Source organism: Lynx rufus, unplaced genomic scaffold (genome assembly GCF_022079265.1).
Source record: "Lynx rufus isolate CCGP_SWC_20201006 ecotype Redwood Valley unplaced genomic scaffold, mLynRuf1.p SCAF_4, whole genome shotgun sequence".
NCBI classification, from domain to species: Eukaryota; Metazoa; Chordata; class Mammalia; order Carnivora; family Felidae; genus Lynx; species Lynx rufus.
In genome coordinates this window covers 126,469,645-126,496,157 of record NW_025814856.1, presented here as the reverse complement: position 1 = coordinate 126,496,157, position 26,513 = coordinate 126,469,645, and the positions used below count along the sequence as shown (strand labels likewise).

Genomic DNA, 26,513 nt, shown 5'->3' with positions numbered 1-26,513 from the left:
TCAAAAATACCCCCTCCCAACTGCGCGCAAGTCCCTCCCGCCCTGGGACTTCGAAACCAGGCTAGGCGAGTCCGCGGCAGCTCGGTGGTGGCACTTTTTCCGAACGGGTGCCAGGTTCGCGGCTGGCTGCTGCGCGAGGCCGAGCGGGCACCGCGCCCGGGGCGCGCCCTCCCTGCCCAGCCCGCTGCCCCGCCCCCGGCGGCGGAATCAGGAAGCGGTGACGTGGTGAGGCGCTGACTGGCTGCGGGCCGCTGGGATAGCTGCCGCCAGCAAATTAAGGCGCAGGGCTGCGAGCGCCCGGGTGCAGTGTCCTCCGCGCCGCGCTGTGCTCCGCACGCCGGCGCCGGTGCTGTCCGGCGTCCGCCCCCTCGCTGCGGAGTTCCACCCGTAGCCTCCTTCCTGCAGCTTGGGCCGCTCCGGCTGTCCCCAGCGCGTGGACGGAGGAGGGACGCACAGGGGTGCCGCGAGACCCCCGGGTTTTGCGCGCCCGATGCTCGTCTCCAGCTTCCGGCGGCGCAGCCTGTGGTCCTGCGGAGCGCCCCAGGGTTCGCGCACCCGGTGGAGCCCGAGGCTGGTCCTCTCCTGTCCTCTCCGGCTAATGGGAAGTCTCTGCGGCTGGAAGGCTTTGCAGTGAGGGACAGAGGCCAGTGGGGAGCTCTTGTCCGGTTGGGGCTGACTCATCTGGAGTTCCCACTCCGCTGAGATTGCAATTGGAAACTTTGCGCTCTGTGTTGGTTTTTGTCTCCCTTGGGGAAGCTGGACGGCTGTTCGGCAGGCCCCGTGCGTGGCCAGGACCGCACACTGGGGGCCATGGAGTTCACGGCGTCGCCCAAGCCACAGCTCTCCTCCCGGGCCAACGCCTTCTCCATCGCCGCGCTCATGTCGAGCGGCGGCTCTAAGGAGAAGGAAGCCGCCGAGAACACCATCAAACCACTTGGTAAGTCGGGCTGCCCGACTGTCCGCCTAGGGCAGGAGCGGGCCGCCGCGCATCTTGTCTGTCCCTCTGTCCCCTGCCTGCGGGAGGCTTGAGAGGGTGGCCGCCTTTCCCTGCTCTAGGCAGCTTCTGATCTTCAGGCCACGGGCCCCACGCCGGGGTCGGGAGATTCTTTTCTTTGGGGGCTTCACAGACAACCGGTTTCGCATCTCAGATGCGCGCTAGCCACTGTCTCTACCTATTCGTCTAGAATCCCCAGGGCAAGTCGTACTTGTGCAGGAAAGTGTGTAACTTTGTTGGGACCAAAACAATCAGAGATAAATAATTAACCCCTTTTAAGACTCAACAGAATTTACCATGCGTGTAACACCTGCGTGTGCATTTGATCCCGAGGAGACTCTTAGCGACTTAACAAGAAGCTAGTTGGATTTTGTTTTTCCTTTGACTTGAATAAACAGAATTAACTCCTTAAAGCCACTGCCATATGCTGTAGAATAAGCCAGTTGTCCCCCCATGAACCGTTTTCTTCACCGAAGCTCCGAACTTATCAGTGAGACATCATTTTGTAACCGCCATCACTTTCAGTGGAGGTTGGCAAAAACATTAGCCAGTAACCATTTTCCAAATTCCTCAACTTTTAGCTATACTGTTTATTTAACAACCTTTACCATTTATAGAAGACACTAGGCTTGGAGTAAAGGGAAAATAGGGATTATGTTCCCCTCAGCACAAGTGAACTGTATGGGAAAGAGACTGCTGGACTTGAGTATTTCAAAGTCCCTTTACAATTAACAGAGAAAGAAGTGTTCTCATCACCTCTTGGGTCCCCAGGAAAAAATTATTTTACATCCTGATCATCTGATAGCCCGAAAATGGTGAGAAACATCAAATAGCAAACTTAGGGTAATATATTTTTTGACTCTCCCCTGTGTTTTTTCTTTCTTTCTCCCTGTCCTTTCCAACACTTTAACATCCCACGTCTGAAACAGCAATCCTAGTATGAAAGACAAAGGGTTAAAGATGAAAAATAAGAGGGCTGGGCAAAAAGAAAAGAAAGCTAAAATCCCCAGAGCAACTTAGAACCAAGGAAAAGGAAACAGGAAGATCTCCAGAAAATATAATGTCAAAAAGTCTCCCCTCCAAGGTTTCACTCACTTACCCTGGTTCTTCTCATCCACCTGAAATCTGCCAAAAAAAAAAAAAAAAAGAGGAAACAACCAATGAAACAAACCCAAACTGTTTGCAGACATATTAACCACCAATTTCAAAGTTATTTTGGTGGGACAGCCCAACATTATCCACTCCTATTTTGAAGGCCTCTGAATTCTTTATGAACTCCCCCATCACAGTTCAGTAGCTAGCAGGGAAAGAGCCCTTCGGGTTAATATTCCTGTCAGAATTACAGACAGCAGACTGGGAAACATGCCATTTTCAGTTCCACTGTCATTTCAGTATTGCTTTCTTTTCTATTTCTTTTCCTGAGAAAACTTGCTATCTCAATTCTAAACTATATACCCACCACCTTCTCCCCCACCGCAAATACACAGTCTGTAAAATGAACCTCTTTCCCCTGGGCTTATGAGACGGGCTCTGAAAGACCCAGAAGGCATTCTTGTCCTTTCCAGGGGCTAGTAGTTCAACAGTGCAATTAGTGACTTTAAGCTGAGGACTCCCGCAAGAGAAACACCTAGAGGTTCTGTTACAGAGAATATGGTACTTTGGATGGAGAGGTGTGAGGTGTGGAAGCAATTGTGGGCTAGGGACTCAAAAGTGTATCAGGATTGCGCATTTAAACACGTAAAATCTATTTAGAAGAGCTGCCTTCCTTAAACCACTAGAGCATTTCTTTCAGATCTTTTTTATTGAGATACCCTTGACACATAACATTGTGTTGCAGAAATTCGGTATCATTTTCTTCTTCCTCCACTTTCCCACCCTGGCTGTCCTTAGTCTGGGGCTTAGGGAGTCTACCTTTTCCAATTGTCAGAAAAATAAGAAAATTTCTGAAGCTACGTGTTAATTCTCTATAAAGACATCATGTGAATGTGTTTCTGAAAATATTTGTTGAAAATAAGATTTTGCCCTGGCGTACTTTTCGTTCTTTGAACTTGAAAATTTAAGGCCAAGATACTTAATTTGATTATTCTTAATTTAAAATGTTACAGTGAGTTGGATTATTATTGTAAGAGAAGAAAAGGTAAAAATTCCCTGCTTCCTGCTTGCCTGCCCTAAGCCAAGGAGAAATATGGGAAATAAAATGCTTTATGTGATACATAACATATACATGTCTATATCTACATTTAGAACTTGTTTCAATTCCTTGGCACTTAGAACAGTGTTGTTTAGAGATCAGTTTCACATTACAGATTCAAGTAGTTTCTTTTTTAAGGGATACAAGATAATTGGGACAATTACAAAAGTCCCCCTGTATTCCATCAAAGTGACTGGTGTAGTCCTAGGCCCTTATCAGCTGTGGAGTAGAATGTTTGGTTCATAGGCAGCGGTATTCCAGCCTGATGGTGGATGGTGTTCTTCCTACTTTAAATACTCTGCTAGCCTGGGTTGAGGGTTGTTTCCCTCACTTCCAGGACCTTTTTGAGAGAAAGGGAGAAAAATACACACACTGCCCTCAAGACATTTTTTTCACACCTGTTCCCAAAATGGCCTAGCGAGCCCACTTTTGTGATTTAATAAGCTATGTTAGAGTCTTTCGTAAGATCTCAGGCTGGGAGGGATATTGTAAAATTGCCCTGATATTAAAGCCTAGCACACTGAGAGCCAGGCAGAGAAGTGAAGCGACTTGAGTTTTTCGTTTAACCACATCCCCACTTTTCTTCCCTTCCCTTCCACCTTTCTTCCTTTTTTCTTGTGGAGAGAGGGCTCAGGACGGAAGGGAAAGCTTCTCTCAAAGTAAGGAAGATGCTGACCTCTTCGTTCCCTTTGGTCTCCCTGGAGAAAAGTCTCTCCTGGTTGTCAAAGAGGCAGGACTGGCAGGAGATCCCACAAGCTACAACGTCTAGAACTTGACAGGGATAACAGTAGGAATACTTGCTTTTCATCTTTCATGATCACCTCCTTTCCCTTTGTGCACTCCTTACATTTGTAGTCCCCAAAGTGGCTTTCATAATGTTAGTAACAAGCCACAGTTCTAGAACTCATTTGGTTCGGTAAGCAAGCTCTGGGTATGTCATTCCATGAGAATTTATATAGTGATGGGTTATCACGGCCTTCTTGGAGTTTCTGAACTTCACTTTTCCAAAGTCGAGTCCAGTACCTGTTTGGGTTGCGCTGTTCTCCTATTTGTGTCTTGGCTTGACAGCGTTAGCTGTCATTCTCCATTCTCTTTGCCTGCAGAACAATTTGTTGAGAAGTCCTCCTGTGCCCAGCCCCTGGGTGAACTGACCAGCCTGGATGCTCACGGGGAGTTTGCCGGTGGCGGCAGCAGTGGCAGCCCCTCCTCCTCCTCTCTGTGTACTGAGCCGCTGATCCCCACCACCCCCATCATCCCCAGTGAGGAAATGGCCAAAATTGCCTGCAGCCTGGAGACGAAGGAGCTCTGGGACAAATTCCACGAGCTAGGAACAGAGATGATCATCACCAAGTCGGGCAGGTAGCGATCCGTGGTGGCGGTGGGGCGCTTGGTGTGTAAGGGGTGCAGGGATGACAGTGGCGCCCCGGGTGGCCTCGGGTGTTCGCTGGAGCTGGGTGAAACCCCACTGGTCCAGAGCACCGAGAGGAACCTTCCCTTAAGGAGGGCTTCTTTCTATCAACTTGCTTTTGGAAAGAGCTGCGAGACAGACTTCTGAGCATTTATTTGCTTTTTCAGGATCTGGCCATGGAAAACCCCATGGTGGCCGTGGCCTTGATGAGAGGGGTGTGGGGACCAGTGATCTGCCATCTGGGAGGGCTTTGGGGTGGGGAGTTGGCATCTGGAGGGAAGCAGGAATCTTGCTGGGGGTGTAGGGCAGGCTGCTGTGTGCTTCGAGGGAGGCAAGTAGCTTCCCTTTTATTGGCCTCAATTTGCAAAAGCTGCCAGTTCCCATTAAAAACTAAAATTAAAACCTGCACAGAGGAATGAAATTTGAAACTCACACTGTGTAGGATGGAGTGCTGGTGCAGCGGGCCCCCTTGGTGCCTTAGTGGGGCAGGCACGGGGTAGTGCATGGGGGTGCAGGTGGCTCCCCAGGCCTGGGACAAAGACTCTAAAGGTCAGTGGCCTGCAGCCCTCGTCACTCCAGCTCTGTAGACTCTGGGAAATACCCGCAGGGTCTCCCGAACCCAACCTGCCCTAGATTTCTGTGGCTGAACCAAGTTTTCTCCCTGCAACCCTAGAGGGTTGGGAGACTGGGTCTGCTCCAGAGACTTTGGTCTGGGGGAGTCTCACACGTTTGATAATACAGCATACGATTTTCCCTACTCGAAGACCTTCCAGTATTAAAAAGCAAAACAAAACTTTTCACATAGCAAAGGGGACTCCTATGATGGTGACACCTAAAATTATGTAGGTGTGGGAGAAGGAGGGTCTCAGTACTCAAGTCTCTGTGGAAACAAAAAGGGTGTGGGGGTCAGTGGGGAGGGAGTAGGACCTCGCCCTTTTATTCAGTGACTCATTAGCCTCCAGGAAGGAGCTCCAGCGGATTCTCTTTGTCTCCTTGTGTCAGGAGGATGTTTCCCACCATTCGAGTATCCTTTTCTGGCGTGGATCCTGAGGCCAAGTACATAGTCCTGATGGACATCGTCCCCGTGGACAACAAGAGGTACCGCTACGCCTACCACCGGTCTTCCTGGCTGGTGGCTGGCAAGGCAGACCCACCACTGCCAGCCAGGTTTGTGCCTCCAGATTTTCGGGCAGAGCAAATGCAGTGCGTATGAACCCTGAGAGCAGAATGTGTCTGGCTGGTTGAATTTTAAGCAGTTCTGTTTTTACAGTGGTGAGCTCTGGTAGAGAGCATTCCCAGCCCAGAGGACTGACTACAAAATATCTGAGAAAGGCAGAGTTTGTGCACAGACGGAAAGTCGTCTTTAATTGTTTCTTTTTTTGTAATTCATTTTCAAGCTTTCCTAATTTCAGTTAGAATATTCATTAGAGATCCAGACCTATTTCATATGGCACCCATCATTTCTAGTTGGCTACTTAACATCAGACTGAAAAAACCTACTGCTGAAGTGGTTGCCCTAACATCCTTTTGAGAAGAGTGCATTTTAGTAAAGTGGTTGTTCGTAGTAAGTACTTCTTAGTAATATGGTAACATCTGCACACAATAAACATCATTTTGGTGAAATGCATTCGTTTTTGACCAGTAAGGGACTCAGAAATTTTAAGTAAGAAAAGCAAACTCTTTTTTACCCCTTCTCCATAATAAGTTCAGTGGGTGGATATAATTCAACAACAGGTTAATATTATTTTATGCAAAATGTTACTCAATATGTTAGGGATCATATATGTTTATTTTTGTGCTGTTCATTGGTAATGTTTTTGAAGGAGAACTCTGTTTAAAAAATCACATGCTGCTTTTTATTGTTGCTGCTTTGCCCAAATTAGCCTTCTAAGGGGGGGGAAAAGCATATATTAGCTTATGCAAATAGTAATAGCTGAAGTTATAGGAATCTAACTGAATACTTTAATACAAGCAAAGGATATTAGCGGACTTTACAGTTAGGGTTCTAAAGCCAAGCCTTGCTGATTTTAAGTTGTCTTATGATTATCTAATTTTTGTAGTTTGTTGGAAGTTCCTATCAGAATGAATAATTTATTTACATGTTTATTTTTATTTACATATTTTACATATTTACATAAATTTATTTACATTACTTAGGAACTCTGAAGTTTGGTTGATTCTTTGTAAGTATCTAGTCTGGAGTTTTAATCAAGGCACAGAATCAACACAATTTACACATACTAGTTCAGATGGAATATTAAGCTTACTTAGTCACTGATCACATTATTGAGCTTACGGTATGCTAAATACACTGGAGAAAAGATTAAAAGAAGCCTCTCAGAGTTTTCCATTCCCACAGGAGACTAGGAAGGACATCTTCCCAACCCTTCCAAATCAGTATATTAAATAACATACTAAATAGCAGGCCTAAGACATTTTACAAAAATGTTACACCCATTTTTTTTTAAATAGAGCAAGATTAACTGTCTTATAGTTGGTACTAAAATGATTATATTAATTTTCTTTACTATTTATCATTAAAGAGCTGATTCTTACTACTCTCAGGCTTACTTCCACACTTTACAAAATCTTTTTAAATGAGAGACAGAGAGAGAGAGAGTTTTAGCAGTATTCTAACCATTTTTACAATCAAATCTTCTTTTTTTCTCTCCCCAAAGTCTTTCCTCTAAGAAGTTAATCCCTCTTATTTAGCATCTGTTTTCTTCCTATCTGAAGGTATGAGGAGCTGGTGCGGGCCAGCAGGACTTTGGAAATATGACATGCCTTGTTTATGTTACTAATCTGTTCTGGTTGGAGAAGGAAAGCACGTACCAATACACTATCTTAACTGAAGCATGTTTAAGCTATTGCTGGAATTTTAAGTCCTGGGGGACTTGAGAGAGGAGGGGCTTCCTGTATGCTTTTTTTCATTCATCTTTCAGTATATTTATACTGATATTAAATAAAAGTGTTTGGTGTGTTATAGGATAGAAATATTCTACCAATTTTAAGCAAATATTCTTTATTATTATTAAAACAGATAGTGCTGTGTTGAATAACTCCATAAGGGAAAGGTGAGGAACATGGGAGGTGATATTTTTGTATTAATGGTAGAAGTTCCTTGTGGTTCTTATTCCTTGAAATATATTGTTTCAGACCAAAGTTTACCAGTCAGTTGTTCCTAACCAGAAGAAATAATACTGGACAGTATCATTTGATCTCCACAATGGCAAGATATATACATTATCTAAAGTAACGTTATCTTTTCTTTTTTTAAAAAAATAATGTCATATTTTCATATAGGACCTTTTGTTGTCTTTAAAGCAATTGATATTTAAATAAGTTAGTCTTTATTATTGTGAAGACCCATGTTGAATTGATAAAGAAGGAACATTTCATGAACTTCTAGGACTTCAAATATTTTTGAACCTTTTTTGGTGGGGTAGGTAGGATGTGGTGCTGGCCAGTAAAACAACTTCATATAGTGATAGCCTTGGAGGGGTATACTTGAAACGTTATGATGGTTGTATCATTAAGGAATATACTTCGATTGAAAGGCATTTTTAAACACTCCTCCAAAACCAACAGACAGACAAACATACACTGAAAGCCTTTAAAGTTCTTACATGGGTCTAGTAAGAATTTCTAGTGCTATTAGTCTTTTTTGTGCTTTGCTTCTGGTGGGCTTTCACATTTCAGTACGGCTACCTAATTCTTCTGTTCTTAGTCCTGTTTGTGACAAAGCATGGCATAGACTTCTGGTTTCGTTTCGTTTCTTTTTTTCTTTTCTTTTCTTTTCTTTTCTTTTCTTTTCTTTTCTTTTCTTTTCTTTTTTCTTTTCTTTCTTTCTTTCTTTCTTTCTTTCTTTCTTTCTTTCTTTCAAAGAAACTGCAAGGAAATGTTTTGTAATTTTTTCCCCCACTGATGTTGCCCCAACCATAATATTTATGTTTGATTAAAGATATAAAGATCCTATATAAAATTGAGATATAAATAGCCTGTTAAATGGATAAAGGGATTTGTCCTATTAAATCAGGGATACTTGCTTTTCTTTCTTGAGTTCTGTATCTCCCCTGACTTCAGACAAGCTTATATCCAGTGGATACCAGAATTTGAATTTACAAAGAGTTATACTTTGTGTAATACTTTGCAGATAGAACAAATGGCCTACATCTGTGAGTTTTCTTGCACGTAGAAGCTGATAAATGATAAATACGTGGTAAATACATTTTTTCCCATCAAAGCTTCCCCCCCCCTTTAAGTTGTATATGAATAAACACATTGAATAATACGAGGTTTACCCAGCTTTTTTTCACTCTCATCTAGTGGGCACTTAACTAGATAAAAGTCATAGTATTTAAGGTACTAGAAGAAATAACAGACTGTGATCTGTGAACTATTAAAAGTTAGGCAGTCCGCTGTAGTAAAATTACTTTGTCTTATATTTATAAACTTCTGCATCATCTTCAAGTTTAAATGAATGGGTTCTCTAGAATTGTTTTGTCTTTTGTGTTCTTTATCCCTTCATTGTTCTTTTTACTTTTAGCAGTATTTACACTAGGAACTTGTTACACAATTAGTATAAGCTTGTCTCTCTTTTGCAAATACCCACAACAGTAATAAGATTTTATATTTTACAGAAACAGACCAGTAGTTGATTAGATAGATAGACAAATATTTGCCTTTTAAAAATGGCTTGCTGAACAGACAATAGAAAATATATTAGGTAAAACCCCTTTTAGATCACTGGTACATAAAGAAACATGTTTAGATGTTTTAGATTTATTTTGATGTTGTTGTATTATTAAATTTTAGATTATGTGGGACAAATAAAATTCACCAACATGAAGTTTTTGCATTCCTTTAGAATCAGAGTATTTTATGACCCACAGAGAACAGATTTTAAAAATATATTAAAGATTAACAAAATCTCTCATAATTTTCTTAGGCTGTATGTACACCCAGATTCTCCTTTTACTGGTGAGCAGCTACTCAAGCAGATGGTGTCTTTTGAAAAGGTGAAACTCACCAACAATGAACTAGATCAGCATGGCCATGTAAGTACAGTGCCTTGGATTATGTGGATTCCCTGGGATGGAATGGAGGAGTCCCTCAAAACTTCCTCCCTCTAAATCTCTTCCTCCCCTCCCTCTCCCCATCCCATCCTCCATATGTGAGTCATTCATTGAAAACATCCATTTGTTCTTCAGGGAATTTTGTTTCCTCTTCTTAAGACATCACTTACAGGGATGCCGTGTGCCATTTCTATGCAAGAGAGTCAGGGACCTATGGCATTATGAATGTCCTAAGACTGCACCAACCAAACAAAGGGAATGTGCATTCTGGATGCTACTATAGCCCATTCTTGGGTTAAACGTCTAGTTTCTGTCAGTGGTATGTTAGATGACACAGCATAGGGGGAATAGGATGGACATCTCCCTTGGGGGTTTCCCAAAGTGTGTTTATAGACCATGTTCATGGGAGATACAATAGGACAAAAGGGTTTTATGCCCAAATAAATTTGAGGAAGTGCTCTTTACTCATCATATACCCCTGCTGTAGAGAGTCTTAGGAATATTAAGGCACAGAGAAGTCTTGAAATGAAAAACAAAACATTTGATCTTATAAGGAGTTCATCAAAATATGGAAAAAGAGAAATTGGAATTCTGGGCTCATATCAGTAATTAATAGCACAAATAGCCATTGACGCAGCGCTTTACACATTTGGTAAGACTACTTTGTAAGGAATTGTGATGTTAATCCATGCTCTTAAATAAAGATTGACATAAAAATTGTTTTATATTTTATGCTAAGAAAACTTTAGACTTGCATACATCTTTTTGATAAGAATACTGGGTTTTTTGGTTTTGGCTCAATTGCCAGAAAGCACATTGGTATTTCATTGGTTGCTTCCCTGGGCTTAGATATTCTATCATTGTTCTCTCTCTGTTTATTAAGGCTCTTGTTACTTCAGGTTTTAGTTTTTATTGGATCTATGCACTTTAGAAGTTTCAGAACTTTTCTCAGAAAGGATGGTTATAAGTAGATATATATTAGAGAGTTTTAGACATGGTTTCAAATTGGAAAATCAATTTCCAATGAAATTGGAAGCAAACAAATCACTTCAGACGTTGCCACCATCCATTCGCCCACAAGAGACCTTGTTTATCATGACCAAATCAGAGTAACTGGGTACTCATGACTCTGCTGTTGGGATGTTGCAAGTAGGTTAATAGCTTTCTGTTATTTTATGTATTGGAAAAGATAATTGACTTTTATCTTTAAGACTGTTGGGGTAACTGTCCTTTTCTGTTTTTTTAAAAAAGATGTTTTCGGGGCGCCTGGGTGGCGCAGTCGGTTAAGCGTCCGACTTCAGCCAGGTCACGATCTCGCGGTCCGTGAGTTCGAGCCCCGCGTCAGGCTCTGGGCAGATGGCTCGGAGCCTGGAGCCTGTTTCCATTCTGTGTCTCCCTCTCTCTCTGCCCCTCCCCCGTTCATGCTCTGTCTCTCTCTGTCCCAAAAATAAATAAAAACGTTGAAAAAAAAATTTTTTAAAAAGATGTTTTCATTGATGGATTTTTTTTCAGGTTAAAAATGATGAGTATCTGAGAGACATTTTCTGTAGGCCAGATCATTCTTAATGTCATTCATATTAAAGTTTCTTGGACTCCACTGAAATCTTTGCAGGGAGAAATGAAATTTTTAATGGTTCTGATATTTTCCATATGTGAAGCTTTGAGAAGCACTGTTTGAGTCTTTCCAGAACGACTTGAGAATTCATTTTGAAATCACCTGTCCAGAATTAATATGTTCTCCTTTTAATATCAACTTCATGGGTGGGAATAACACCAAGCTGGATTTCAGGAGCTCTGGGTTCTAGTCTGATTATGCCAAGATTAGACCTTGACAAATTGTTTAGTCTTAGATGATTGTTAATATCCATTTTAGCTTTAAAGTTTTATTATTTAATGTAACCCCTTATCACCATAAATAGTGTGTTCTGAAAACTACAAGGCAAGATTTTTAGATCCTGTGTAGTTTAGCCAAGTTCTTTGAATTAGTCCGGAAGAAGCCCTTCTTACAGATGCATTTTTAGTTTTATAACAGGAAAATTTTTTACTTCAGGGAATTTAGTTCTTCAGTGAAGCAAAGTTCACATTTCTTTTAGTGTTCCTTAACCCAATGAGATCTTGAGCGGATAGTCAAGGAGCCCTGGCTCTGAGATTCAGTCTGAGGTTGGACCCTCTCCAGCACCTTTTCCCGAAGGAAATTGACCTAGGGATGGTGTAAGTATGGGAGAAGGGACATTATTTAAAGCTTAGGGCTTTGTCCTTTGTGTATGAGTGTGTGTGTGTGTGTGTGTGTGTGTGTGTGTGTGTGAGAGAGAGAGAGAGAGATAGAGAAAGAGAGAGAGAATGTGTGTGAAAATTATTTGTAACTTCTTATTACAACACATAATGAATGCCCAGCGTTTTTCTTATATCAGTTTTAAGAGTATACTTTTGTCACTTTGAATTTATTCCAGTTTTTTGTTTTGTTTTGTTTTGTTTTGAGTTTATTCCAGTTTTATGAGTGAGCGTAAATATCTTAAACTCCTTGGAATAAATGTATTATATAAAGAGATGACTTTTTTTTTTTAATTTTTTTTTTCAACGTTTATTTATTTTTGGGACAGAGAGAGACAGAGCATGAACGGGGGAGGGGCAGAGAGAGAGGGAGACACAGAATGGAAACAGGCTCCAGGCTCCGAGCCATCAGCCCAGAGCCTGACGCGGGGCTCGAACTCACGGACCGCGAGATCGTGACCTGGCTGAAGTCGGACGCTTAACCGACTGCGCCACCCAGGCGCCCCAAGAGATGACTTTTTTAAAGTCTATTTCAATTCATTTGGAGCTCTCCTTTGTTTTAGTTATTCCTCTTCAGGTTTGGGATCATAAAAGGATGGCATGTTCAAAATTCAATGCCAGTTAATGCCCTGTAACTTTTTTTTTTTAATTTTTTTTAAACGTTTATTTATTTTTGAGACAGAGAGAGACAGAGCATGAATGGGGGAGGGTCAGAGAGAGAGAGGGAGACACAGAATCTGAAACAGGCTCCAGGCTCCGAGCTGTCAGCACAGAGCCCGATGCGGGGCTTGAAGTCACAAACCACGAGATCATGACCTGAGCCGAAGTCGGACGCATAACCGACTGAGCCACCCAGGCGCCCCAATGCCCTGTAACTTTAAGTTGGCTTATATCTCAGCACAGAGATTGATTCTATATTAGTTATCCCACAGTGACTAGTATTTAACTCTGCTAAAGTAAACCAGCAAAAATACTCATCTACCACACCCATGTTAGTCTAGAAGATGCATCAACACTGCCATTGACCACACTCCTGCCACACTATTTATCACATGCCGCCCAGGAAAGTCAGGCTCTCTGCTAGGCCCTTGGGGTGAAGGGCATACAGTGTGAGCACTGTTATCCTAGGAAGGACATGCCCAATTTTGCAGATTTAGGTAGCTGTCTGAGCGGCAGTGGGGAAGATGTAGAAAATCCTTTATATATGAAAGTGAATTTTGTTGCTCGGATTTCATAATGGCAAATCATTATATTTTGTTTAAAACATTCGTGAGAAATACTGCCTTGTTAATCAAGGTAGACTTATGATTTCTAAGTATTGGGCAACTTTTACTAGCTATAAAACAGAAGATGGTCATCACTGTCATTCATATTTGGTTCATAACAGTGAGTCAGGAATCAACAAAATTGTCAGAAATACTACTACGACTACTAAGGTTTACTGAACACTTCCTATTTGCTGTGCAACTTATGAGAGTTAACATCATCTTATCCTCACCACAACCTTGTGAGATTAATAAGTTTTTGTATTTGAGAAAACAAAGTTGGAGAGGCGAGATCACTTGGCCCAAGATGAAGGACCTAGAAAGTAACAGTTTCTGCACTCTAAGATCTAATGTCACACAGCCTTTCTTAATTCTTTTTATTCCCCTCTACTACCATAAATAACAATCTGTCCTCCTGGAATATATAAGTTCTTACTTTAGAAAATTTAGACATACATCCTCAGTCTAACCAGACTAACAAAATATATTTGAAAGACTTGATTAAAAAAAAAAAAACAAATAAACTTATCCTTCAGATGATTTTCCCCCCATCAGTTTAGAAAGGACCCTTGAAGCAACTTGTATTATTTACACTTGTTTTGGTAAAATGTGATTTCACAACTATGTTTCTGCAGCATCCTGTGAAAATGATTTGCCTTAAGAATGGAAACGGTGGGGTTGTCTGGGTGCCTCAGTCAGTTAAGCATCTGACTTTGACTCAGGTCATGATCTCAGGGTTCGTGGGTCCAAGCCCCGTGTCAGGTTCTGTGCTGACAGCTCAGAGCCTGGAGCCTGCTTCCAATTCTGTGTCTCCCTCTCTCTCTGCCCCTCCCCTGCTCATGCTCTGTCTCTGTCTCTCAAAAATAAATCAACATTAAAAAAAAAAAAGTGGAAAAGGTGGCTTCTACTCTTAAAACTTAAATTCAAAACTGTAGATTTTATGGTTCTTTCTTTGCCTCATTGCAATTTGGCCTGTTTTGCAATATAAATACTTAATATTCAGTACTTCCCATCTCTTTGTTGTAGATAATTTTGAACTCCATGCACAAGTACCAGCCGCGGGTGCACATCATTAAGAAGAAAGACCACACAGCCTCGTTGCTCAATCTGAAGTCTGAAGAATTCAGAACGTTCATCTTTCCAGAGACCGTTTTCACAGCAGTCACTGCCTACCAGAACCAACTGGTGAGTTTGGCATTCACCATTTATTTCCTAAATGAGGTAAAGATTTAGGAGCTGCTTTCATTTTCGTGGAGAGAAATGAAATCCCAGAACTCAATATCGAAGTTGACTTTGGTGAATGCTATGGAGTATCAGCCCCAGGACCTCTAAGCGTGTTGAGTGACCATGGCTCAAAGTTATGATGGTCTGTATTATACCATCTTGTCTAGAATCTTTATACTCTTGGTCAGGTTGTTCACTGCCCACTCTCCCCCGCTAAACCTGCCCTATCTGCCTTCTCAAATTTTGTTCTTGAGAAAATCACCTGCTTCCTTTTTCTCCTTCTGGTAAAGCCTCATGAGATATATATATATCATTATATATATATATATATATATATATATATATAGCCTCATGATATATATATATATCATACCTCATGATATATATATATATATCATACCTATATAGCTATTTCTTCATAAAATTTAGAGGTTCAGTTTTTTTGCTAAACTAACACACATATTCCAGCCAACTATCCAAACTACTGATATTTTAGACATTTTGTGAAGCTTATTTAGTGTAATTTAAGGTAATTCTAGTAGAATGATCTCTTTAGATAATAAACTGGAGCATGTAAACAGTATATATTTAATTAACATCAAGACATCTAATTTATAATATTGAGTTTTATACCTTTTACTCTTTGGTATATGTCACATTTCAAGCTTATGTATTTCTTCATCTATAAGGTTTAGTCCAACTCAATAAGTAATTATCAAAGTCTTAACTAAGGGCTAGGTACTGTTAGATACATTCCCGTATATTTTCTTCTTTTTTGGTCAACATAACTTTGAAGGCTGGGGGTAATAGGAACATTCTGTAGTGAGGAAGCTGAAGCTAAGAGAGGATAAGAAACTTTTCCACAGTCACAAAGGACCAAAAGTAGAATTCCTTTTGTTCTAAAAGGAACTCATTAACTTTACTTGACAAATTTGGTTGTTTGTGGCCTCTCTGAGGTCTTTGTATCTTGCTTTTATTTGATTAGTTTCAAGATAACCAGGACTATTGCTTTCCCCTTGTTTTGATGTTGTTATATTTTGGGTGCTGAGTGAATGAGTATTTGTAAGGTGTGCCTGGTAGATGGCTCAGAGTCCAGAGTGGGATGGTCAGCCAGAGGAGGTATGGTATTAAGTCTCTCAGGAAAGAGCTGGGAGCCCGGGGAGCCCTACACAAATGAGGAAATGGGAGCCCAGAGAAGGGATGTGAGCAAAAGGCAGGAGTGGATGTGTGTCTGTAAGACATAAGCACCTATAATTTCTCTGTGACTTGGAGTAGACATCACTTCACCACTGTGACTGCCATTTTCCTTACCTGTAAACTGGGGCTAAGAACTACCCAGAACATCTTGACCATTGCTGTGAGGATCAAATGAGGTACTGTGTGTAAACATGCCTTGGAAATGGTAAGGCACTCTATAAATAAGGCATGTGGTTACTATTGGACTGTCTCTGGAGTGTGCAAAGAGGATCTGTCACCTTTGGGATTTTAACACATTAGTGGCATGACCTGAGCCGAAGTCAGACGCTTTAACCGACTGAGCCACCCAGGCGCCCCTTTTTAAATTTTTTTTTAATGTTTTTATTTGTTTTACAAGGAGAGAGAGAACATAAGCGGGGGAGAAGCAGAGAGAGAGGGAGACATAGAATTTGAAGCAGGCTCCATGCTCTAAGCTGTCAGCACAGAGCCCAGTGTGGGGCTTGAACTCACGAACTGTGAGATCATGACCTGAGCCGAAGTCAGATGCTTAACCAACTGAGCCACCCAGGCTCCCCTTTTTTCTAATTTTTTTAAATCTTTTTATTTATTTTTGAAGGAGAGAGAGACAGAGCATGAGCGGGGGAGAAGCAGAGAGAGAGGGAGACATAGAATTTGAAGCAGGATTGGTTATCTCTTAAAGGTAACAACACGAGAGTAGATACTTTCAGAGAATGCCCAAGCTAAAGAGTTGGGTATAGAATGACGCCTACGGAGGTCTACAACTTTTAGTACTGTTTCTCTGAGAATCTGAAACACTGACACCAATGATACTAGGTTTTATTTGAGGACACATGTAATACGGATATCATAGATTTGGAAAACATTCCTGAAACATTCATTTTACACACATTGAATTTGTAGCATTTGTACTATAAAACATTAGATTTGTACTACTACAAGAAACCCATTGATGTTTGAGAATCAGAGACTTGTCATGTGAAAACTTCATTGCTTTTATCAGAATTCTCTGTAAAGAAAACCAAAGCAAGAATAGGTAAATTGTGGGCTTTTAGTGAAATTTACAAACTGAAGAAAATTGAAGGGAAGTTTCTAAGAATAACACCATAGATTCAGTTTAGTAGGTGAAGGAGCAATCCTGCATAAATACTGGTAGCACCTCTCAGATCATGGTACAATGGGATAGGAGGTTTTACCTACATAATTATAATAATAACTAGTATTTGGGTACTTACTATGTGCAGGGCACCACTTAAAGTGCATTGTCCTAGTTAATCTTCACAAGGATATTATGAAATAGGAACAAACTATTTTTATGTTACATTTACAGCTGGGAAAATTGAGACGTGGGATTAAATAATTCATCCAAGGTGACCTTACTGCTCCCACCACAGATTTAAATCCAAGGGGTTAGACTCAAAGGTCAGTGTTCTTAACCTCTAAGCTTTAGGTGCCTGGTGTCCCCAAGAAAGCAGAACTTTATCTCCTCTCAGCTTGTGACCCTCATGGACTCGGAGACATCCTTTTGAGAGGATTTCAACTCATTATGTTAATTTTTTAAATTTCTTTTCAGGAAGTTCTCACTACTTACCTGCTGCATGCAGGGCACTGTTCACTCTGTAGAGCAGCTAGTGTAGTGGCATAGTAATCATCCTAAACTAGCAGCTAATAGGAGCCAGACACTTTAATGACACTCTCTCATTTAATTGTTTTCCACTGAACTTCCTATTTAGAAAAATTTTCAAATACTCAACAGTGATGTTTACCCAAAGAATACAAAAATACTAATTCAAAGGGTACATGCACCCCGATGTTTATAGCAGCATTGTCTACAATAGCCATATTAATGGAAACAGCCCAAGTGTCCATTGACTAATGAATGGATAAAGAAGATGTTATATGTGTGTGTATATCTATATATACACATATACATTCTTTACCCATTCATCAGTCGATGAATATATATGTATAAAATGGAATAAAAAGAATGAAAAGAATGAAACTTTGCCATTTGTAATGACATGGATGGAACTAGAGACTACTATGCTAAGTGAAAGAAGTCAGTCAAAGACAAATACCATACTATTCCACTCATGTATGGAATTTAAGAAACAACAAAAACCAAGAGAGACCAACCAAGAAACAGATTCTTTTTTTTTTATTAAAAAAAATTTGTTTAATGTTTTTATTGATTTTTGAGACAGAGAGAGAACATGAGCAGGGGTAAGGGCAGAGAGAGAGAGGGACACACAGAATCTGAAGCAGGCTCCAGGCTCTGAGTTGTCAGCATAGAGCCCGACATGGGGCTCGAACCCATGGAGTGTGAGATCATGACCTGAGCTGAAGTCGGACGCCCAACCAACTGAGCCACTCAGGCACCCCAAAACATTGATTCTTAATTATAGAGAACAAACTGGGTGGTTACCTGAGGGGAGGTGGGTCAGGATCTGAGTTAAATGGGTGATGGGGCTTAAGGAGTGCACTTGCTGTGGTGAGCCCCGGGTATTGTATGGAAATGTTGAATTACTATATCATACACTTGAAACTAATATTATACTGTATGTTAATTAAAAAAAAGACTAAAAAACCCCCAAATATCCAAAAGTTAAATAAATGGCAAAATGAACCTCATGTATTCTGCACCCAGATTCAGCACTTAACATTTTGCTAAATTTGCTGGACCTCGCCTGCCCTGTTTCTCTGTATGTACTTTCCTCCTCCCTTCAATCATTTGAAACTAAGTTGAATACGTCATGATACTTTCCCTGTAAATACTTCTACAAGTATATACTGACAATAAGAATATTATTTTTGTAAGCACAGTATCTTTATCACAGCTGAGAAAATTAATAAGAATTATTCCTTAATATCTTGTAAAATTCAGTTCATACTAAAATTTCCAGGATGGACCAACAAATTTATAATTTGTTATAAAAATTTATAATTTTTCATTTACCCCCTCTGAACTAGGATCCAACTACAGTTCATGGTTTGGGTTTATTAGTTTTAATTTAAATTAAAAAAAATCTCTTTTTTTCTCAGTATCTCATTTAATTCTGACACTCGTCTCCTGGAGAAGACCCCATGAGACCCATTTTGTAGATGAAAAAAACTGAGGTTCTCCTTTTTGTTGGCATTGCAAGCCCAAGGAAATGACCATTGACAGTGTTAAGGTTTGGACAATGAATTTGTAAAATTCATTGAAATAGACTAAGATACTAATAAACACACATCCTGACACTAGTTTTTCATCTTGCAAATGTTTATTTCTAATTGAGATTATAAGTGGGCTTAAAATCCATTCACCAGTTCCTAGCTATCATTCACTGCATTATTAAGTATAAATATTAATGTGATTAGTATATCACTTCATTGCTAAATAACCTTTAATAGAAGTGATTAAATTCAGAACTAATTTTTTCAATAGATCCTGCTGTGTCTGAGTTTATTTCTCTACATGTACTGCTAAACCATAATTCCCATGCCATGTATATATTTGAAATTCAGGTAATAGTGGAAGATTTTAATTTGGTATACTAATAAGCCAGTTTTGTAAATGGTTCATAAACCTCACAAGACCAATCAAAATTCATGTGTTCAATAAACACATGTGGGATGAATAAATCAGTGTGGGGGTTAATGTTTTCCTTAGTCTTAAGCAATTTTCTAAAGTTATCCTTGATTCTTTCTCAAGCCTCCCCACATCTACTGCATTTTCACAGCTATCCCATGCTTGTGTACTATTTCCCTACAGCAGATATACAATAAAGTAAATATATAGGAAATAAACATGTACTTAGGATAAGTATTAGAATTTTTTGTGCACGAAGAATAGAAAGAAGAGAGAGATTTAGAAGTTCACACTGAGGCTCACCTTTGTATCTCTTTAGATAGCACTGTTACTTTTATATCTATTAAAAGTGAAATCAGTTTTCAACAGAATTTGTGAAAAAGCTTCTCCTGTATTGTGGCTGGTAGTTTTATTTGTAAGTAATGAAAATGGGACATTTTTTGTTGTTTTTTTTTTTTCCTCTAGTTTTCGTGAGGAAATGATTGCATTTCCTTACGTTATTAGATAAAACCTAAATACATTACACTTTCAACAAACTATTTTATAATTTAAGATTTAAAGGTCATACATTGTTTTTGAGCAGGCAGACCATTGCTGTGGAGTTGAAGTGTAGGTCAGGTTTCATTTTTAAAATGCCTTTGGACAGATCTTTTCCTGATAGTTGGAGAAATGGTCTCTGAGGGCCAGCTGGATTCAGAGTCCAGTGATATCACATGGAGTAGTAACCACTGGGAAAGGTCCCCTTCTCCTTGGTGCAGCTGTCTGTGTCAAAATCTGCTCTTCAGTTCTGCATACATTTATTATCTATAGATAAAGGAGATGTTAAAAGAGTGAATTTTTCTTGGTTAAGATATGCATTATGTTTGGGGTATCCGAGGGACTCATTCGGGTAAGCGTTCAACCCTTGATCTCAGCTCAGGTTTTGATCTCAGGGTCATGAGTTCAAGCCACGTAATGGGCTCTGCACTGGGCAAGAATCCTACTTACAAAAAAAGAAATGTATTCTATTAAGATAACAGGTGAAGAAACAGCAGTGTATTCTGGCCTGAAGTAGTCAGCGATTTGCATAAATGCAGGCACCCACCAGACCGCAGGAAGCCTGCCCTTTGATGCTTTTCCTCACAAAATGAAAAACGTTGCTGCTTTTAAAATTTGTTTTTGAACTATAAACTATACCTGTAGTTTCATTTTATTTCTAATGTATTATGTTTGATCACTATTTTGGGACCCTTTTGTAGTATTACCCTCGACACAGATGATATTGTTCAACAGTGTTGCATGTTGTGGCAGGGATTCTGTGTTAAGAGAACAAATGAAATGAATGTCCAGCTTAGATCACCGTCTGTAACTCAAGTCCTTTCTCTAATCAGTTCTTGGATGGTATAACTTTTTCAGTTATCACAAATTTCACAAAGGGGTATACAACTCTATCTTCAGAAATAAATGTCTTTCGATGTAACTACTAGTTTTTATTGGAATATCCATGGAATAAAATCTATGCGTGACCTTTTAAAAATGCATGATTACCTAGAATGCTAAAATCTTGCTATTTAAAAATTATTTTATTTTAAAATTAGAAAACAAAATGAAATGCTATTTGTGTCAATCCAAGAAGGGTTTTGCTAGCCCATCACTGGCAAAAAGATGAAATCGTATTTCTGATTGCTTGTTCTTGAAGCAAACTTCAACAGACATTTCTGGGGTCTTATTGTTAACACCCCAGCAAACTCAGAGACCAGTGATACCTGCTGTGGACACGGTGGATGCATTAGGAAATTTAACTCCTAGTCCTTGTGCTGCTAATCAGGTGTTAATAAAACCTGTTCAGGATTGTAGTGGTAATCCAGGGCCCCCATACAATTTTAGTAATTAGACATCGATTCAGCTTTTTTCCTTCTGACTTCCAAGAGCAGTTATTTTCCCTGAAATTCGATAAAATGGTCTATAGAGAAAAGTAAATAGCTGGTTATTGTCTTGAGCTCCTTTTCTAATTAGCACACTAAAGTCGAATCGTTGCTATAACCAATTGGTAAATCTAGGTGTATGGGAGTGCCTTGTACTATTCTTGAATCTTTCCTGTACTTTTGAAATCCTATCAAAATGTGAAGAGAAAAAGCTACCATTGATCTTCCTGGGGATTATGAAAGAGGGAGTGAAAAGATGTTGGAACTAGAAAATTTTGGGGTGCCTGGGTGGCTCAGTTGGTTAAGCTTATGACTTCAGCTCAGGTCATGATCTCACGGTTCTTGAGTTTGAGCCCCGCATCAGGCTATCCACACAGAACCTGCTTTGGATCCTCTGTCCCCTTCTCTCTCTGCCCCTCCCCTCCTCGTGCTCTCTCTCTCAAAAATAAATAAACATTAAAATAAAATTAAAATAAAATAAAATAAAATAAAATAAAATAAAATAAAATAAAATAAAATAAAATTCTAATACTGAAAGAAAATCCCAAAGAAATCTGAACACCTGTTGAATGTGATTCACTTCTTCAGAGTCATGGCAGTAATATGAGATATGGTGACGTATCACTCGAACAACACACACATGCTGAGAGTATTTATTCTCTACGACAGTCATCACGTTCTGAGCCACTAGTCTTTACCTTTTGAAAATAATGAAGAAGAGCGAATATAATTTTTAAAATCCTTTACAGGGACAAAGCAGATCAACAGCGTTTTAATCATTATGCCAGATAGATCATACTTTCTATTAGTTTGTGAAGACTCAAACAAAGCTTGGTAGTCACATTTGGAATGGTTGTTAAAGAACTTCTTTCAAAATTAGCTTTTCCATCAGATATCTGCCATTGTCTCCGTAAAACTTTATTCACTTTAAAAATTTATTCATTAGGTTATAGGACTTGAGCCTGAAGGAAGCCTTTACTGTCCTACCTCACAGTTTTGGTTTGAAATTTTCATCTGGGTTTGGTTCACCCTTAACATCACTAGCACTTCAGTGACTATGGTGCCACCATCTTTAGTGGCCTGTAAGTCACCGTCTGTTCTGGGAAGCTATGTATCCCTCTGCTTTGTGCCTTGGAATTTTAAGCTCCGTTAGGGCAGGGACCATGTGTTCTTCAGTTTTGCACGATCCAACATTTAGCATAGTACAGGATAGGTAATCGGTCCTCGTTAAAGACGTGCTGATGAATGATTGTGAAAGCATTTTCATGAACTATAAGGCACTTTGGAAATAGAAAGTGTTTTAACTTACAATTATTCAGTAGAAAGAGACATAGCTCCTATCTGAGGATTTAAAACTCTTGTTGGTGTTTTTAGAACATAGGAGTTGCTTGTGCTTTAGAGGATGTTTACAGTTTATTTCAAACAAATAAAAAATTTCTCCTTCATCCTGAAAATTGACCTTCAAAATTAAATCCTGGGGCATCTGGGTCATTCAGTCGGTTAAGCATCCGACTTCAGCTCAGGTCACGATCTCATGGTTTGTGCGTTCCAGCCCTGCATTGGGTGAGCTCGAGCCCCACTTCAGGGTGAGCCCCACTTCGCCCTCTCTCTCTTTCTCTCTCCCTGCCCCTTGTGAGATTCTCTCTCTCCTCTCTTTCTCTCTCTGCCCTTTGCTCACTTGCCCCCCCCAAACAAAAATAAAATAAACAAACAAAAGCCCAAACCTAAATCCTACTCTGAAAGAAGGACTGACACAGACTTGACCCTTGAGAAATCCATGGCTATGGAAGTGGTGGTGGAGAGGTAGAGAAGGTTCTGTATGAACCCTGGGTGGCCATCAACCAGGCAACCTCAGAGGTCCTGGCTATTTCTTTATATGCAAACTTAAATTAGCTGTTGTTATTCACTAAGAACAGTTTTCTTATTTCCTTCCTTATTTACCAATGTCCATTAACTAAGCTGAAAAGGAAATTAGTAATTTTTTTTTGGCTGCACTAGAGTGAAAAGGCTAAAAATGAACATTTGTGAGATATTGTCGAGTACTCTTAAGACTTAATAGTATCCAGCGATCAATCTTATATCCTGCCAGCGTTCACGGCAGAGTAATGCAGTCTCTGAATAGGATAGCGCAGGAAGTTCTAGTTTACGTGAGGCAAACAGCTTCTTTGCAGCTTGTACATTGGTTAGTTCATATTTAGAAAACTCAAAATGGAAAAAAATGCCTTTCTTCTGTAATGAAAAAAAAGCAATTCTTTAGGTGTTACTTAAAATGAACAGCGGCTACACTCTGATCAGAGGAATAGTTGCATTTTGGCATAAGAGTATTTCAGGTTATTTTGATTGTTGTTTAGTGCTTAGGAGGAGGATGTGTCTCAATTGTAACTTTTTCTTCAGGTTAAGATTGTTTTGTGCATTTCTCTCTAAAGATTTACATGGGTTCTTGTTTTGATACCAATGGCCTATGACTCTGTTTAAAGGTGTCTGTGGTTCTAATTCAGGTATCTATTAGCCGTGTCCTGGTCCTCCTGGGTTCTTTTTGGCTCTAATCATGAATTTTACAAGTCAGGTATCTTTTAATAGGTGTTTCTTTAATTTTTTTGCTTCTTAACCTGATGTCTATTTCTTTAGATGGACAAGTACATATGATTTAATGGATCTTTTTACATTAATATTAATACTGTGGGAATTATGACTAGGACATTGTAGGTACTCAGGACTTCAGACTATGATTCTTATTAGGGAATTTTTTTTTCCTGTGTAAGCACGGAGTCTATAAATAGCATTGTACGGGAGGATAACAAAAGACTGATTCTAATTTGGTCAGATGGAAAGGGGAGCAGGGGTAAATTATACTCTGAAAGCTTTATATCATGTATTTATGTCATGGATTTCAATCTAGTATTGAACATGAAGCTATTATTGGCCATTTTATCTTTGCATCCATTGTGGTATATGTATGTGCCTATAGGATTCACAAATGATGCTGCCAACTCAGCATGAGGCAACATTCTTGTTTCTATTCCCCATCACCCACCAGTGCTGGCCTAGACAGCTCCCTCACTCACTGCCCTCTTCAATACTTCACAGTGCAGCCACAGTGTTCACAAAGCTCCACCCCCACCATTTGTCTCTATATGTTGACCTTCAGCTTGTTCTCCAGGACCAGCCAGTCTCCAAATCCCTCCTCTCTGAGGCCTTCCCTGATCAGCTGTCCCACTCGGCTGTGATCCATCCCTCCTGCGAACTTCTCTGTCACTTTCCACCCTTCCCACGGTCCTGAGAGACGTTAAGTTTTCTTGGGGTGGCATGGAAAATGAACAAACTCAAACCTCGGAAATGATACTGTCTTGTTGCCCATTCATTCCTTTCCAGATAACCAAGCTGAAAATAGATAGCAACCCTTTTGCCAAAGGATTCCGGGACTCCTCCAGGCTCACTGACATTGAGAGGTAATGAGAATTTTCTGTTTACTTTTTTGTCCAGATAAGATAAAAAAAAAGAGTGAGTTTGTAGGAACATACTCCTTTCAACGCCAAAGAACCATAACCTTGCTGTAGATAGTCTCCGATTCGCCACCCCACTTCCCCTTCCACCTATAAACCCTTAGATATGCAGCTGCTTAAGCTTTGACAGCTGCTATGTCTGCATCTGCTCTGTGCTATTTCCAAGGAAGTGGTTTTTTTTGGTTGGGACATTTACTCAACTGTAAAAAATAGGGTTTCTTCATTATCAACGACTCAATCCTTTTGATGATACTAAGCTTCATGTCTTGAGTGGCAATCTGTAGAGAAATGGAATTTTGATAGCCTTTGCCTTCTGAAGTGGACATATTTGCTAGCATGAAGAATATGAGTAGTTTGGAATGTCGAAGCAAGGAGATCTAATTTAATTCAAGGCACATATTTTACCTATGGTGTAGACTGCGTCTATGTTGTAGGAGAGACATCAGATCTCAGGACCTTTAAGAAGACAAGTGACAATTGTGTGCCTGTAACTTCACTTTTTACTTAATTGAAATGGTTCACACATTGCGAGGCCATCTATGTGATGAGTAATGACTATAATGAGATCCATAGCTTGCCCATAGGAATGTCAAAAAAATGTGTGTTTTTCATAGGGAGAAGATTTTTCAACCTGATTATTTGTAACTCTTACACCTACTATGTAACTTTCTGTACTTCTTTTTGTGTGTGTGTGTGTGTGTGTGTGAGAACATTTAAGTTCTCCTCTCTTTGCAGATTTCAATTATACAAAAAGTGTTATCAACTCTAGTCACCATGTTACACATTAGATCTTTAGGCCTTTTTTATCTTCTGAACTTATTCTTTCATGTGGCCTGAAGTCTTTGACAGGTGGTGTACCCTCACCACCAGCCCTTAGGTTTAATTTAGCTCCAAATCTTTGTGCGATTTCCCTACTAATTGCTACACGTTTCTGTCACACCCTGTGTTACCTACCACATGGTCACGTCTCCTGACCTCCGCACTTCTTTCCAACCTGTCCTGGCAATTGCAGATGAAGAACTAATTACACATTTTAACAACATCTTTCTGATCCTTCCCTCAGCCTTCCCAAGTGGCAGAGCATGGGGGGTGGGTGGTTTTGAGTTGGAGAAACAGATATAGAGACTCAGTGGGGAGGTGGAGAAGCCAGCAGGATAGGCTGAAAGTGGGGCAGGTGCTATGGGATTTGAGTAAAAGAGAGACATTAAGTGGTTGGGGAGCTTGACAAGTGGCTGTGGGTGCTGAGATCAAGGAAAGAAAATTGAGCTTGTGGTTGAAAATCCATTGCATGGGTGCCTGGGTGGCTCAGTCAGTTAAGCGTCCGACTTCGGCTCAGGTCATGATCTCGCGGTCCGTGAGTTCAAGCCCTGCGTTGGGCTCTGTGCTGACAGCTCCGAGCCTGGAGCCTGCTTCGGATTCTGTGTCTCCCTCTCTCTCTGCCCCTCCCCCACTCATGCTCGCTCGCTCTTGCTCTCTCTCTCTCTCTCTCCCTGTCAAAAATAAATAAACATTAAAAAAATTTTTTTTAAAAGAAAAGAAAATCCATTGCAAACTGCAGAGAGACTCCAAGTGGGTAGCTCTCTAATTAGGTGGGACAAAGGCAGGCAGATAGGCCTTGAGACTGAAGTCAGTGAGACTGTAGCATCAGCAGTGTGAGTGACAAATGAGTCCATTTGCAAAGGCTGCTCTCATTCAAGCGTGACCTTTTTCATTTGTTTCTGGAACGCCAGAGGCACTGATGCAAAGGAGATGTGTACAGGTGGAATCATAAGGGAACTTGTCTGTTTAAGTCAGGTAGCAGGTAAGAATAAAGACAGTGGCTCAGTGGGGCCGTAGTGGTGTGTTTTTGTAGTGTGTGCCCTATCTTCTGTCTCAAATCAAAGGATGGGTAT

The 26,513-nt window shown here is 40.3% G+C and overlaps 1 protein-coding gene across 1 annotated transcript in view; it reads left to right on the top strand.

The window, feature by feature from the left end:
* The first annotated feature begins 810 nt into the window (after positions 1 to 810).
* TBX20 (T-box transcription factor 20) overlaps positions 811 to 26,513 on the top strand; it is a 56,301-nt gene continuing 30,598 nt past the window's right edge. The window contains exons 1-6 of the mRNA XM_047094672.1: positions 811 to 937; positions 4,289 to 4,544; positions 5,596 to 5,760; positions 9,542 to 9,650; positions 14,231 to 14,389; positions 24,491 to 24,567. Coding sequence (XP_046950628.1) covers positions 811 to 937; positions 4,289 to 4,544; positions 5,596 to 5,760; positions 9,542 to 9,650; positions 14,231 to 14,389; positions 24,491 to 24,567 — 893 coding nt within the window. The remainder of the gene's footprint in view (positions 938 to 4,288; positions 4,545 to 5,595; positions 5,761 to 9,541; positions 9,651 to 14,230; positions 14,390 to 24,490; positions 24,568 to 26,513) is intronic.